We start from the raw sequence: 13,967 nt of genomic DNA, 5'->3' as shown, positions 1-13,967 counted from the left end.
TAATTCTTGCCTTCTTTCAGAGCTGTATGTAATAATGTAGCTTTGACCCAATCCAGGAATGTGCACCATCTGTACACCATGCCCGTGGATCAGCCCAAAGTAGCCATTTCTTGCCCGTGTGCTTTAGGCCAATGTAGTTAAGAGTGACACGGGGATTTAGCCCACTGTGTATAACAGGCTTTAAAAATGTGGCTAAAATTGATTTGGAGATTTAAAAGTTATAAAAATGTTCATTTGAAATAAATGGGCACTTCTACAATGGAATGATGGATAATTAATGCAAGTCTCATCCAGCCATTATAGAAACACTACTGACTGTTCAGTTCTCTTAAATAATTTAGAAGAATTGAACTTCTTCAAAAGGAAGCATAGCAACAACTTATAGCCTGGGTTGAGAACAGCTTTTAGGTTACCAAATTCTTGTCAAAACAGTCAGCACGTAGGTTATGCTGATGCAAAAACAACATGAGATTAATTTGTGTCTAAATAAACATGAAAGAACATGAATATTATTTGTGTGAAGTTATTACTACTGGCATATGATGAATCCATAAGAGCGTTAGAGCCATGTTGGATCATACCAAAATTTCCTGTATCATTTTACATTTGCTTACACTGAATTACATTTACATTTTAATTTCTGTTTCCTCAATTTGGAGATATCTTTTGGAATCTTTCCCCATCTTCCTTTGTGCTTTATTCACCCTAAATAATTTGGTGTCATTTATGTTGGTCTATGACTGTAATAAAGATTCTATTCTATTCTGTTGGTGTCATGATGGTGCCATCACCCCACTTCCAGATCATTTAAGAAAAAAGTTAAAAAGCAGAGGGGAGGAACCAGTGACGTATTCAGCTATTTTAGTCCAGGTTTTAAGTCAGTTCTCAAGTTTCTACCTTCAAGTCTCAGGTTGAGTCTCAGGTCCATGCAAGATACTTTGAAGTTGAGGCTCAAGTCTGGGAACTAACTTTTTAACAGAAAAAAAAAGGGAGGCAGGGTGTGTTACTCAGAGGTTACAGCAAGTGGGATAGGCAATGGGCCTGTGGGGTGATTTGAAGTCTGCTTGACAGCCTGTCCCTACTGCACGTCATAGGAAACTTCTAAAGCTTTTGTAAAGCTCTGAAAGGATCATTCCACCTCAAGCCCATTGCCTAATGCATTTGCTGTTCCCTTCTGAGAAATGCACCCTGCGCTTTGGGCATAGGTCTTGCCTTCTGCTCAAAGTAAATGGCAACAGCAAACCAATATACAAAAATATACAAGTCTCAAGTCTAATCAAGTCAAAGTGTCATTTTTGTCAAGTCGAAGTTATCGCAGTGACTTGAGTCTGACTTAAGTCTGAGTCAATTGACTCAAGTCTGCATCACTGGGAAAAACAAATGAATTGCTTTCACAATGAAAGGCTGTAAACATTGTCTTCCCCCAAGGATATGCATCAAGACTTTGCATCAGGCTTTTTCACCTAGTTCATAAATGACCTGGAGTTAGGAGTGAACAGTGGGGAGGTCAAGCTTGCTAACAATGCAAGTTATTTAGGGTTATTAGAACAAAAATTGGCAGTTTGCAAAAGATACAAACTGGGCATTACAATGGCAAATCTAGTTTTGTGTAGGCAAATGAAGTGATGCACACTGGGGGAAAAAATCCTGACTTCACATATATGCCAATAGAGTGATTAGTTCAATGCAAATATTAATCCAGTGTGTGGATTGACAAAGGCAAATTCCATGCTGAGGTTTGGGAATATTAAAAATGAAAGAAAACGTTCAATTTCATAATATCTTTATGCAAATTTATGGTGTGGCCACATTAGGGATACTGTGCACTCTTCTGGTCACTGTAAGTTTTTAAAAAAGGATATTGTATAATTGGGTAAAGGTAAAGGTTGCGAAGTCGTGTCCAACCATAGGGGGCACTGCTAATCTCCTTTACTAAGTTGAAAAGAGTATATTAAAGAAGACAAGATTTAATAGAGGTGTATATAAATATGCATGGTAAGAGAATGTTTCCTCTTTTTCCTGTAATATCAGTACAGGCTTACAAAGCCTCTGATAAGGGGGCCCAGGGACGTAGCCAAGGGGGGGGGGCTTGGGGTCCGGACCCCCCCCCCTTCCATTAGAAAAATGAATGGTGTGTGCTGCTGCGCCGCCGTGCCCAAGCCCCATTATAATGGTGGCACTCAGTCTGGACCCCCCCTTCCTAAAATCCTGGCTACGTCCCTGGGGGACCGTTCAGTTATTCACGCAAATAAACATCAGTTATTCACACAGACAAGAATGTGATCTTTTAGAAAAACTCAGAAAGCCCCTCAACATCTATTATCCTGGGTTAAGTAGGGTTTTTGGCAGCCCCACTCCCAGCTGGTGAAATAAAACAAAAACAAAACAGAGATTTATAAATTTGGCCACTAAAATGGAAATCATAAGAAAAGCAGAACCTGGTGAAAGAAAAAAAAATCTCTAGTTGCCTTTTGAAATAAGTCTTCAAGTGATCTCTAGGAGGTTCACCATGTTCTACTTGACTTATGCAAGGCTTTATATAATGAAATGTTTCATTTCATTTGTGCATATGTGTTTGTTTTTAATGAAAAGTTTGCTGAACCATGTTCAACTGCTTTTGTGTGTGTGTAGGAACATATCCTTATTCCTTCTATGTTATTTCTTTCTACCTCTGGTACCAAATTTTCTCTTAAAGAAGTAACTATGAGGAAGCTATTGACTTTGCCAACTCAGGTATACCTGTATTATCCAGTGAAATTGAATAATTCAGATATACGCAGTGGCGTTTTTCCAGGGGGCGGGGCCAGTGGGAGCGGCCCCTACAAAAGCCGGCCTACCGGCTCCCCTGTAGAGCTCTCTGTCCTCGCCCCTATACCATCAGGGCGGAATGCCAAGGACTGTTGCCTGGTCCCACCGTCGTGGACTCTTTAGAGGGAGGAAGATAGAGGAGAGGGGCGTAGTTAGTTTTTTTTTTAGGGGTTTGTTGGGACATGTGCTGTAATGCCTCCCTCGCATGTCCTGTTTTTGTTTTTTTTCTTGTTTTCTATACTAATTATTGTATTTTTAGATTGTCTTATTATTTGATTGAATAACGATGGATTTATTGTTGTATAGTAGTATATGGTTTTTATGCTGTTTGTAACCTGTATTGTTGTATTTTGTATCTTATTCTGTTGTAAACCGCCGTGATCATAGGAACGGCGGTATATAAATAAATTTCATTTCATTTCATTTCATACCTCAGCTGGCAAAGAGAGTGAAAAAGGAAGTAATTCTTCACATAGCACAGACATAGCTGTGGAATTTGTTAGCACAAGATATATAGATAGCTGTCAGCTTGACGGGATTAAGCATCTTAAAGTAGGATAAGGCTATCAGTGGCTTCTAATCATGATGGATATATATTACTTCCGGTATTAGTGGCAGAATATCTTTGCATTTGGGGCAGTGTTATCATACTCATGGTCTACTTTCCTTAGGCTCTGGCTGGAGATTAGTCAAAAATTGTTAGTGTAGATAGGCCTTTGCTCCAATCCGCAGTGTCTTTTTTTGTAATTTGAAACAGGGCATATTTGAGCAGGCTAGACACATGTTATCACTGTCTCTTAATATATTAAAGATCTTATGATATAGACCCCAATGCTTTAACTCTAGTTTATGCTGTTGGCTGGGATGAGGCTGAATACTGATAGAACTACTTTTATTTGTGAAATTGGTCCCCACGTCATCTGAAAAACCTGGCCTACAGGGCTGAGTAGCTCTCCATAACCAGTTTCTGAACACTGCTGCAGGGGAAGGGGTAGAAGGTTCCACCACACAAAATACACATTGACATTGCAACATCGGTGTGATGTTGAATTTAGGTCTCGTGAAATAAATCATATCACCATTCTTGCACCTTATTTATACATCATACTGAACAGTTGGCAATGAGCTGGGGCAAGAGCCCATCAAAGTGTAAGCCTGATGTGAGCCTGATTCCTTGCTCCTATACTGTACATGATTGGATATAAATGTGAATTGCAATACCAGAAAGTAAATAAATTGCAAAGCATCAGTTCCAATAACGGAAGAGAGATGGATAGACCCAAGTACCCTGAATAGAGACTCAGAATGAATAAACATTCATTTTCTGTCTTCTTTCCAGATAGATTTCCAATCGTTCTTCTATTATTGTTATAATCTTGCGTAAAAACATATCTGAACCATCTCTGAGAGCCTCCTAGATATTTTAGGGTGGCTGAGAAATTAAGGAAAGTAGGTGGTGATTGACAGCTGCTGCTTCAATTATGCTCTATCACTTTTCTCTAGACAGGGAAGACAGATGAAGTTTAGACATAGTAGAAGTTCATGGCCTGTGCTAACCACAGTTTGGAATCTAACCTTGGTTCCAAATACATGACCAACCAATATCTATGGCTACCTGTTTACTCTTGCTTTCTATTTAGTTTAGAACAGTGATTCCCAAAGTGGACAATATATTCCCCCAGGGGGTGCTGGAAAGATCAAGGGGGGTAGGGGGAAAGGGGACAGCAGGGGTGGTAGTGAGGGACAAGGGGCAGTAGGGGCCTTCAGTCAAAGGGGTCTTCAGTCAAAATATGGGTGTGAAAGAAAGACAAGGGGAACGAGTGGCTTTTAGGTGGGGATTAAGTTTGCATGAAACTTTTTTTCAAGGTTGCTTAAAACCACAGTGCATTCTGTATAGTGGCATCTCCTTCTCTTTGCCTGTCTGTGTGAGCTCAGTCCCATAGCTGGTGTGGCAGTTGCAGTTGGAAAACCTGTGAGGCTTGGGCACAGGACATTACTTTGATGGCTTGGAGCAGCATCATTCTGGGACTGGCTGGAACAAAGAGTTAGAGCATGTGGCAGTGGAGGAAAAGTGGTGGCAAAAAGGAGCTTTCACATTTGGGAACCTGCTTAAGCTTTGTGAGGTTTGCTGAGACTTGGCTGGTAGGTTGGAGCTGCTCTGCTGCTCCTGTTTTCTTTCATTGGACAGGCTGACACAGGATGTAACAGAAGAAGCAATGGCGGGTTACAGACCGCCACTTTGCGGCGGTCTGCCGCCGCCGCCTGCTCCATGCGGGAGCTGCAGCAGCCACACCGCGCGGCTCCTGCACGGACCGAAAAAGAAGCTCCAAAATGGAGCTTCTTTAAGCGGCGCCTCTATGATGTTGCGAGGTGCCAGGGGCAGACCCGCGACGTCATAGATGCCGCAACACATGCGGACGCACAGCGTCCGATACATAAATATGGCAGCGGCCATGTGGAACGGCCGCCACCATATTGTACGTACAGAATACGTACTAGGGTTAGGGGGGTGCGGAAGCACTGCCCCTTCCTAACTCTAGTACGTATTCATTACGTACTAAATGGCGGTGTGTAACCCGCCAATGTTTGTATATGTGTGTGGGGAACACTAGAAACTGTGTTGGGAAGACATGTCTCTGGGGGAAGAAGGGGGAAGAGTGTCTGGGCTCAATTCTTGGAAATAGTCCTTCACTTTGAAGCAGCCCCCATAGTTAAAATCTCTCCCTTTCCCCATCCACTCCAGGCTCTCTGTAAATCCCCTATATACATACCAGCTGCAACCCTCTCTGTCCCAATGAAGAAGGATTGAGAATATTCCCTCACTGCGGGAAAGCTTCTCCCTTTGCACTAGGTCACCTTGGGAGCAGCAACCATGTGGCTGGCTGAGCAGTGACTGAGAGGCCTCTTACCTGCATGGGCCTTTGTCAGAGGGGTGGCATGGATGCTTGGTTGCTACTCCCAGGGTGAGCAGGTACAAAGGGAGTAGTGAGTGAACAGCCAGTTGAGCAGTGACCAAGAAGCCTCTTGCCCAGGCCAGCCTTTGCCATAAAACTGGTATGGGCAAGAGGCTTCTCAGTTGCTGCTTAGCCAGAGGTCACTGGATGCAAAGAGAGCAGTGACTGAGACTGAGATTGATTGTTTTGAATCTTCATTAGAACTGAAACATGGGGGCACTAGAGTTGTTGCCCAGGAGGAAAGGGGGTGGTAGCCAGAAAAAGTTTGAGTACCTTTATTTTAGAACTTGCATTACAGTTTTGCAGAAAATTTTGGAGGTAGAGCAAGAAGTGTAAGGTAATTTTTGTTGATTCACATGTCACACCAAATATCACTGTTTGCAAACTGCATCCTCATCTTGGGAAACATACTGAAGAACTATGACTTCTGGCAATCTTGGTTTCCATGCTGTTTTCTCTCTCTTCTGGGAGTGAGTGCATATGTGCGCACTCAGATTGGCATATGCAGGAACTCTTGTTGTCAGCTATGTTTTAGAAGCTGGTAAAAGAGCAGGGAGTGATAGGTGCTGAAAATCTCACATTGTCCTTTTATATCTGTCAAGAAAGCCCTGATGCGTCTGTATGCATACAACATTTAAAGCACTCTACAAGATTACTTCTGTATCTACCTTGACTTCAAGACATGAAGAACGTAGAAGTATTTATATAAAGCAAAATTGTTTGTGAGAAATGAGTTAATCTATTTTGATATAATATTCATTTTTATTGAAAATACTTTGACTTTTATTCTTGCATGTGTTCCCTCTTGTTCCTTTAAATATATATTGTTAAATAACAAGAACAATAAAGGTATGACGATCATTATGATGATGGTGATGGTCCAAGAGAGTCATTCTGTTGATGGTAGATAGTTTTACCTACCTATATGATTCCCCTGCAGTCCGATGATGATGATGATGATGATGATGATGATGATGATGATGATGATGATGATGATGAGGCAATCAGTGGAGATATACAAAATCCCTTTTGAACACCTCAAGCAGTACAGAAAATTATCAAGGAAAGGATAGAAGGCAGGAATCCTGTTGCATTAGTGTAAATATGCCACTGCATTGGATTTATCCCAGTAATAATAACTACAGATATTCTGTATCAAAATGTGAATTCTAAATATCATGCTGAATAACAGAATACTCATTTCTTTTCTTTCCACAGCTAGTTGATGTGGAAAAATGGGTATGTGTTTCTGAATCTCTTGATCCCAAATAATTCTTGTTTATCACAGAGGTCAATTTGTCTGTTTTTAAAATTCTTTATGTCTCACTCTACACTACTTTGCTAGGCTCAAAACAAATGTTTATAAAAGTTATTGTGCAATGCTAGCTGTACTGTTAGATTTATAAATTAGTTTTTCATCCTCTTCAAATAATAATACAAAAGCATTAGTTTTGCAGTTATAATTTATCATTGCACAAGCCCTATAAAATGGATTCTGCCTTGCAGTTTTGAGCCTTGCAATTTCATCTTCTAAATGTACATATTTTAAACCTTTCATTGTTTGGTGTCTGTATGTGTCTTAATTGAACAATGCACGTGAATACCATAATCCTTCCTGTATGTTTATATGTTTATATAGCTTTATTCACCAAATACAGTGTCTCTTAAGCTTATCTAGAGCTTAATACACACTGCTAAGAACTGTCAGTACTTAAAAGTATACTTATTTAAAAGTACTTGTTTCTTACTTTCTCAAAATTTTTCTTAATTTTTCAGTGTATTGATTTAATTTTGAATTGAAAATTTATATAACAATATAATTAAAATATGTAAGCTATTGAGGTTAGATTTTTTAAAATTTTTATTCCTGGTGGAAGAGAAATAGTTACAGCCCATACAGAAGTTTTGAGGAGATGTTTAAACTTTGACACAGATATTTTCCATTTGTCTGTGTGCATGTAACTTTGTCTAATTATGTGTTTAGGCATGCAAGTAAGATTTGATTTTTGTAAAATCTCTTAAGCATGTATAACTTTTGCTGTGTACATTCAAGTGTTTGTATTTAAAGTCTGTTTGCTTTTTATTTTAAAAAATCAGAGAAATCTACTTTGTAAAATTCTGTATCTGCCTAACTCCATGATTCTGTACAGATTGTTGTGTGGTTTTCTTGTCTCAAATTATTTAGATTCTTGTGTTGTGATGACTCAACAGTCCTGTTTGCTTTCATGATTGTGCTAGTGCTAGTGTATTATCCTTTCACAACAATTTGAGAATTACATTGTATTTTTCATAAGTATTTATACATCTTACCAATTTTTAGTGAAAATGTAATAAAAACATTTGCATATTTGATCTAAAAGAAGAACAATTAAACATTTAACTGTCTGAAGAAATAGGCTGGTAAAGTAGAGATCCTATCCTAGGGTTAAATCAATTAATCCTATATAGAGTAGGTCCATTGAAATGAATGAGACTTAAATTAGCTGTGATTAAGAAATTACATTAATTTAAATGGATCTACTGTAGGTAGGACTGGTGCTGGATTTAGCCCTTACTCCAACCTGGAGGGCTTCCTTCCTTGAGACATGCACAAAATTATTAAAAATATTAGGTATAAAATTACTGTCAGGCTATGTGTATAAAGTATACACAAAACATAAATGGATTTTAAGGTTAGATTTGAGTCTTATGTCCAAGCCATCTCATTATATGTATGCAAATATTCCAATATCCCAAAAAATAATAATAAAAAAGCTGAAATCCAAAACACATCTGCTCCCAAGCATTTGGGATAAGGAAATCTCAACCTGTATTTTTATCTTAAATGCAAACTTATGGGAAACGTAAACACAAAGTTAGCTTGGGACTGATATGGGTGTTAGCATATATCAAGCTTACTGGCAAAAAATGTGGACTCAAAGCTATGACAACTAGTTTATGGCCACATTTTATCAAACTACCACAGAAGGAAATGCAGCTTTAGTATTTACTAATCAGAATTAACACATTAGAACTGCATACTTAAACTTTGGCACTGAAATGAGATTGACTACAATAGTATTGAAACAATCAACATTTATTGAGATTTTGTTGAGTTTTTTTTGTGGGGGGGTATGTTTTTAAAAGTTGTAGGGTATAAGCCACACAAAGATTTGGACAATTGCAGAAGTATTTCTGTTAATTTTAATCTCTAGCCAAGCTCCTGTGCTTCTGTTAGTCTAGTTACATAGAAGAAGGAGTAGAGGGTCATGGCAGTAGAGAGGAAAATAAGAAAAAGGCAGGAGCAATGGTGACGAGCGATCAGAGGTGCCCTCTACTCACTCCTTTCATTGATCACACAGGCGTCCATTCCACTCTCCAAGAAGGGGTGGTGTGTCTTAGCATTTCCATGGAGCTCATGTTGGTGAGGAAGTATTGGCAGCACCTCCATGGATGGGAGTGGGCCAGCACAGCCAATGAGATTTCAGTCTGGCTGGTCTGTGTTAGTCTAGTGATGTCATACTGGGTTCTACCCAGTGCTGTGGCCACCATTTAGGGCCAGTCTGGAGTAAATGCTCTGGCCTTGCCCCAGATTTTTCAGCCAGTGAAGCCTGAAGTGAAGAAAAAGTGATCAACAAGAAAAAGGCAGTAGTGAGAAAAGGAGTGGGAGCAGAAGATGACCACTTCCAAGCTGTCTTGAATGCCTGTCTGAAATCCTTGGAGCCAAGGCACTGTGGAAGGTGGAGCTTAGAATAACTTCTTGTGCAGGTACCATTACCTTGGAACCAAGGCTCCAAAGACCCTTGAAAGTCAGTGTATCAAAAAGTAGATACTATAGAGCCAGCTACCTCTTTCATCTCTTGCTGCTGCTGCCACTGGTGTTTATCTCATGCTGTGTGAACATGGAAGCTGCCAAATTGCTCATGTATCCAATAGCTGCATGAGTATTTTGGCACTATGGGAGCCTGACATCTGAGCCTGACTGTTAGACATTTCTCTGCCAGTATTTATTGTTCCTTTAAATGCTAACAACTGCAATTTAAGAATCTGTTTTCCCAGTATGACTTTATCAAGGTGAAATAATAATCACAGATCAAGAAAAAGTAAAAGTGGGAATTATACAAAAATAGCATTTATTAGTTTTTGCTTTTTGAATCTATTTATATATTACATTTTGAAATGTAAGCCTTTAATATAAAATATCTTTTTATATAAGGGAATATCTATCTAGTAGATACAGATTATGTGAGTTGCAGTGGTAAAATGTAGTGGATATCTGAAAAGCTAAAAAGTTACATGAATTTACTATGTAAACAAAATGGAGCTGTCCACTAAAACAAGCAAGCAAATTAACAGGATTTGGGATGTAGGGCTTTCTACATGACATTAAATTAAGAGTTTAAAAACTTGAAAGAAAATATCAGTATCAAATGCATTGTTCCTTTCTGAAAGTCTAATTGTCCCCCACTATCCCACTGATTATGTTTACAGTTAAAAAAATAGTTAGAATTGTAGCCACAAACTGTATTTTTTTTTAAGGCTCATGTATAGTGGATATGCAGATTATTTTGGTTGACCTAGATGAGCTGAAATAAGAAATCCCATGAATAAGCTGAGTATGATTGCATTAGGAAAACACAGAGATGACCATGAGCAAAATGTTAATATCTGTACATTAAAATAATGAGGGTACCATGCATGAATATGAACAGAGTGAAAGATAAACAAAGCTACTGCAAATTGCCTTTCTGGATTTCATTTTGTAATATTCCATTGTCCAATAATTGAGCAAAATAATGCTCAAAATTCTGTAGAATAGGCTTCAACCATACATGGAGAGAGAAATTCCAGAGGTGCAAGCAGGATTCAGAAAAGGAAGGGACACTAGGGACCACATTGCAAACATGTGATGGCTAATGGAGCTCACCAAAGAATTCCAAAAAAGAATTAGCATGTGTTTGATAGACTACAGCAAATCATTTGATTGTATAGATCATGGAGCCCTGGTGGCGCAGTGGTTAAATGCCTGTACTGCAGCCATTCACTCAAAACCACAAGGTTGCGAGTTCAAGACCAGCAAAAGGGCCCAAGCTCGACTCAGGCTTGCATCCTTCTGGGGTCGCTAAAATGAGTACCCAGACTGTTGGGGGCAAATTAGCTTACTTGCTAATTAGCTTACTTGCTGTTCACCGCTATGATCTTTGGAATAGCGGTATATAAATAAAACAAATTATTATTATTTATTATTATTATGAAAAACAAGGAACACACTCAAAGACTACCATGCCACTACATCTGATAGTCCTGATGAGGAATCTGTACTAAGAACAAGAGGCCACCATCAGAGCAGAATTTGGGGAAGTGATATTATTCTGTAGTATAGTTTTAAAAATGTTCACATTAATCCATTTAATATGTTGTGAAAACTATGTGAATATGTTTTAACCTGACTGTCCAGTCTCTAGGAAAATTGAAAATCTTTGGTAAATGTTCCAAAACAAATGATTTGAAAAGAAAAATAACTTGCAAAGACATTTATAATTGCCCTAGCCTTATTATCTAAAATATTTCTAGCTCTAACATTGTATTTGGTCCAGAAAAAATGGAAGTTTTGAGGTGTATTCAATAACACTACATCTGTTTTGGTAATTTCAGCTATGTGGAGAAGTAATACTGGTGTATGGTTTATGCTTGTCTAGTGTTGGCTCCATTCTGGTTTGATGTATTGTTGTAATTAGAAAAATCTTTGATATTTTTATGTACTTATATATGATAGTTGTGTGATCTTAGTATATGTTCAGTGTTATTCATTCCTGTGTGCCCTTATTGTAGCAAAGTCTTATACCACATGGTTGGAAACCAAATACTGTATATACTCATGTATAAGTCTAGAAATTTAAGTAAAAAATTGACCCCACAAAATTAAGTCGACTTATCCATGGGTCAATGTAAGTGTATCTGAACTCTTATTTATAACAAGGAACTATCTCCTGGTGAAAAGCAAGAGTACAATCTGTCCTGGAAGCACTGACTCCCTTTACTCTCTCATCCATCCAGCCATCCAGCCTTAAGAGTTATGTCTGCTGGAATTTTGTGAGTTCTATTACATTGTTTTGCTTTCTTCATCCTTTAGATCCTTTGCTATATGCCCCTAAGTCTTACCCTCGACGTATCCACGGGTCATAACAAAATCCATAATTTTGGCCCAAAATTTGCCCTTATACATGAGGTTGACTTATAGTTGAGTATATACGGTATTCATTGTTCATCATTTATCTATATATGAATCTGCATTTTTTCAAATATCAATTTCATGATTTTATTACATATTGCTAGCTTATGTATACTATATACCATCATCCATGAAGATATCCTAACAGTTTCATGCATCCTCTCCATAATTAAATAACTGGCATAAGCATAGCCAGAAGAACAAAATATTTTCTAAGATGGAGTATATTTCTTTATGTCAATACCAGCTATCCATAAATATTATATCAACATCACAGAGTGATAGATAATACGCCAGATGAATAATAATAATAATAATAATAATAATAATAATTTATATACCGCCCAATAACTGGGAATCCGGGCGGTTAAGGGGAAGCAATTTAATGGCTTATATGATATCGCAGACAAGTACAACAGAAATGGATTAGGCTTTATTGACTTAATTGTTTGCAGGTCTGGAGCAGCTATGAGCTTGGATGAATATTAACTACTGTCAACAAATTAATAATTTATTCACTTATTATTCTATTATGATTTAGCCCAGAGCATACAGAGTCACTGAAGTCAGTTGCTGAGCTTTTTAAGGCGGGGTACAAACCGCCGCTTTGCGGCGGTCTGCCGCCACCGCCGGTAGATCCGTGGGGGAGCCGGAGCCTTCAGACGGCGCGGCTCCCGCGCGGACCGAAAAAGAAGCTCCAAAATGGAGCTTCTTTTTCAGTCGCGTTTGTGACGTAGCGAGGCGCCAGGGGCGCACTCGCTACGTCATAAAGGCTGCGACACGTACGGACGCTCAGCGTCCGATACGTAAAGATGGCGGCGCCCATGTGGAAGGGGCGCCGCCATCTTGTACGTATAGGATACGTACTAGGGTTAGGGGGGTGCGGAAGCACCGCCCCTTCCTAACCCTAGTACGTATCCTATACGTACTAAATGGCGGTATGTATCCCGCCTAAGACAACTAAACAACTTTTACAGATTTTGACGTAGTTGTTATTTAAAACTTATGTAAAAATAGTATTTGCAGTATGCATAACACTCCTTTAGAAGCTGCATGCCTGCTCTGAAGCTATTTTTCAGAATCGTTACACATCATTTTTAGCATTTCATTACTTTGTTTAGTATTTCTTTATTTTTTTTTCATTTTTATAATCTGTTCAAACCAGTCAATGTTGTTATGTAGATCACTGTATTTTGATGTCACCCCCACCCCCACCATGATCTTAACACACATATCTATGTAATTTTAGTGTATTGGATTATAAGGAAAAAAATTCTGTTCAGATAAGTTTGGAAAAAAATTGTTTCTTGTATTTCTTGTTGTATAGTGTAGGAATAAAATTAATGTTACCTTCCTCTTTAGAATGAGAAAAATAAACAACATTTAAAAACACAAATGGACAGTAATATTTAATATTTTCATCTTTTTCCCTCTTCGTCATGGCACTGCAGAAATTTATGATGAAGGTAAGCTTTAAAATGATTGATTCATTATTTTAAATTTTCCTAGCCAAGGAGGATTCTGGATGCAATAAAACTGTCAAAAAATGCATAATAAAATAAATAAAATGGTTTGCACAATAAATATAAATGGAGAATTGCTTTTAACAATCATGGTAAAATATGCTTACTATGATGCGGAAAATCCACTGGGGTCACAGATTTGTTATTTTATAAAAACACTTGGATAAGAGAGTGATCTGTGTTATATATCAGTGAAAGTTCTTCCTAAAATCAAAGCCTACTCACAAATATTTGGTGGGAAACTGTTGGGGAAAAAATGGAGTCTGTAGTATTGACTAGTATTTATCAGTGACAGTGGCATTTCATATATGAAGCATTACTCCTGTCTATGTTTTTGAAGGTTTCTTGGAGCAGCATTGCTTGTGCCAAAATGACTAACATGGGAAATGATTAGTGTTCCCTAAGTACTGATGATAAGCACTTGCCAATCTGTGTATTGTCTCTGTATGTTTAGTCCTTTTCTGTTCTGTC

General features: G+C 38.4%; 1 protein-coding gene across 1 annotated transcript in view; it reads left to right on the top strand.

The window, feature by feature from the left end:
- RYR2 (ryanodine receptor 2) overlaps nucleotides 1-13,967 on the top strand; it is a 421,553-nt gene that overhangs the window by 125,455 nt on the left and 282,131 nt on the right. The window contains exons 4-5 of the mRNA XM_089529854.1: nucleotides 6,981-7,001; nucleotides 13,425-13,439. Coding sequence (XP_089385980.1) covers nucleotides 6,981-7,001; nucleotides 13,425-13,439 — 36 coding nt within the window. The remainder of the gene's footprint in view (nucleotides 1-6,980; nucleotides 7,002-13,424; nucleotides 13,440-13,967) is intronic.

Source organism: Sceloporus occidentalis, unplaced genomic scaffold, assembly GCF_023333645.1.
Source record: "Sceloporus occidentalis isolate IW3139 unplaced genomic scaffold, rSceOcc1.0.p SCAF_6, whole genome shotgun sequence".
In the NCBI taxonomy this organism is placed as follows: Eukaryota; Metazoa; Chordata; class Lepidosauria; order Squamata; family Phrynosomatidae; genus Sceloporus; species Sceloporus occidentalis.
The sequence above is the reverse complement of the archived record's forward strand: the minus strand, read 5'-3'. Positions and strand labels throughout refer to the sequence as shown.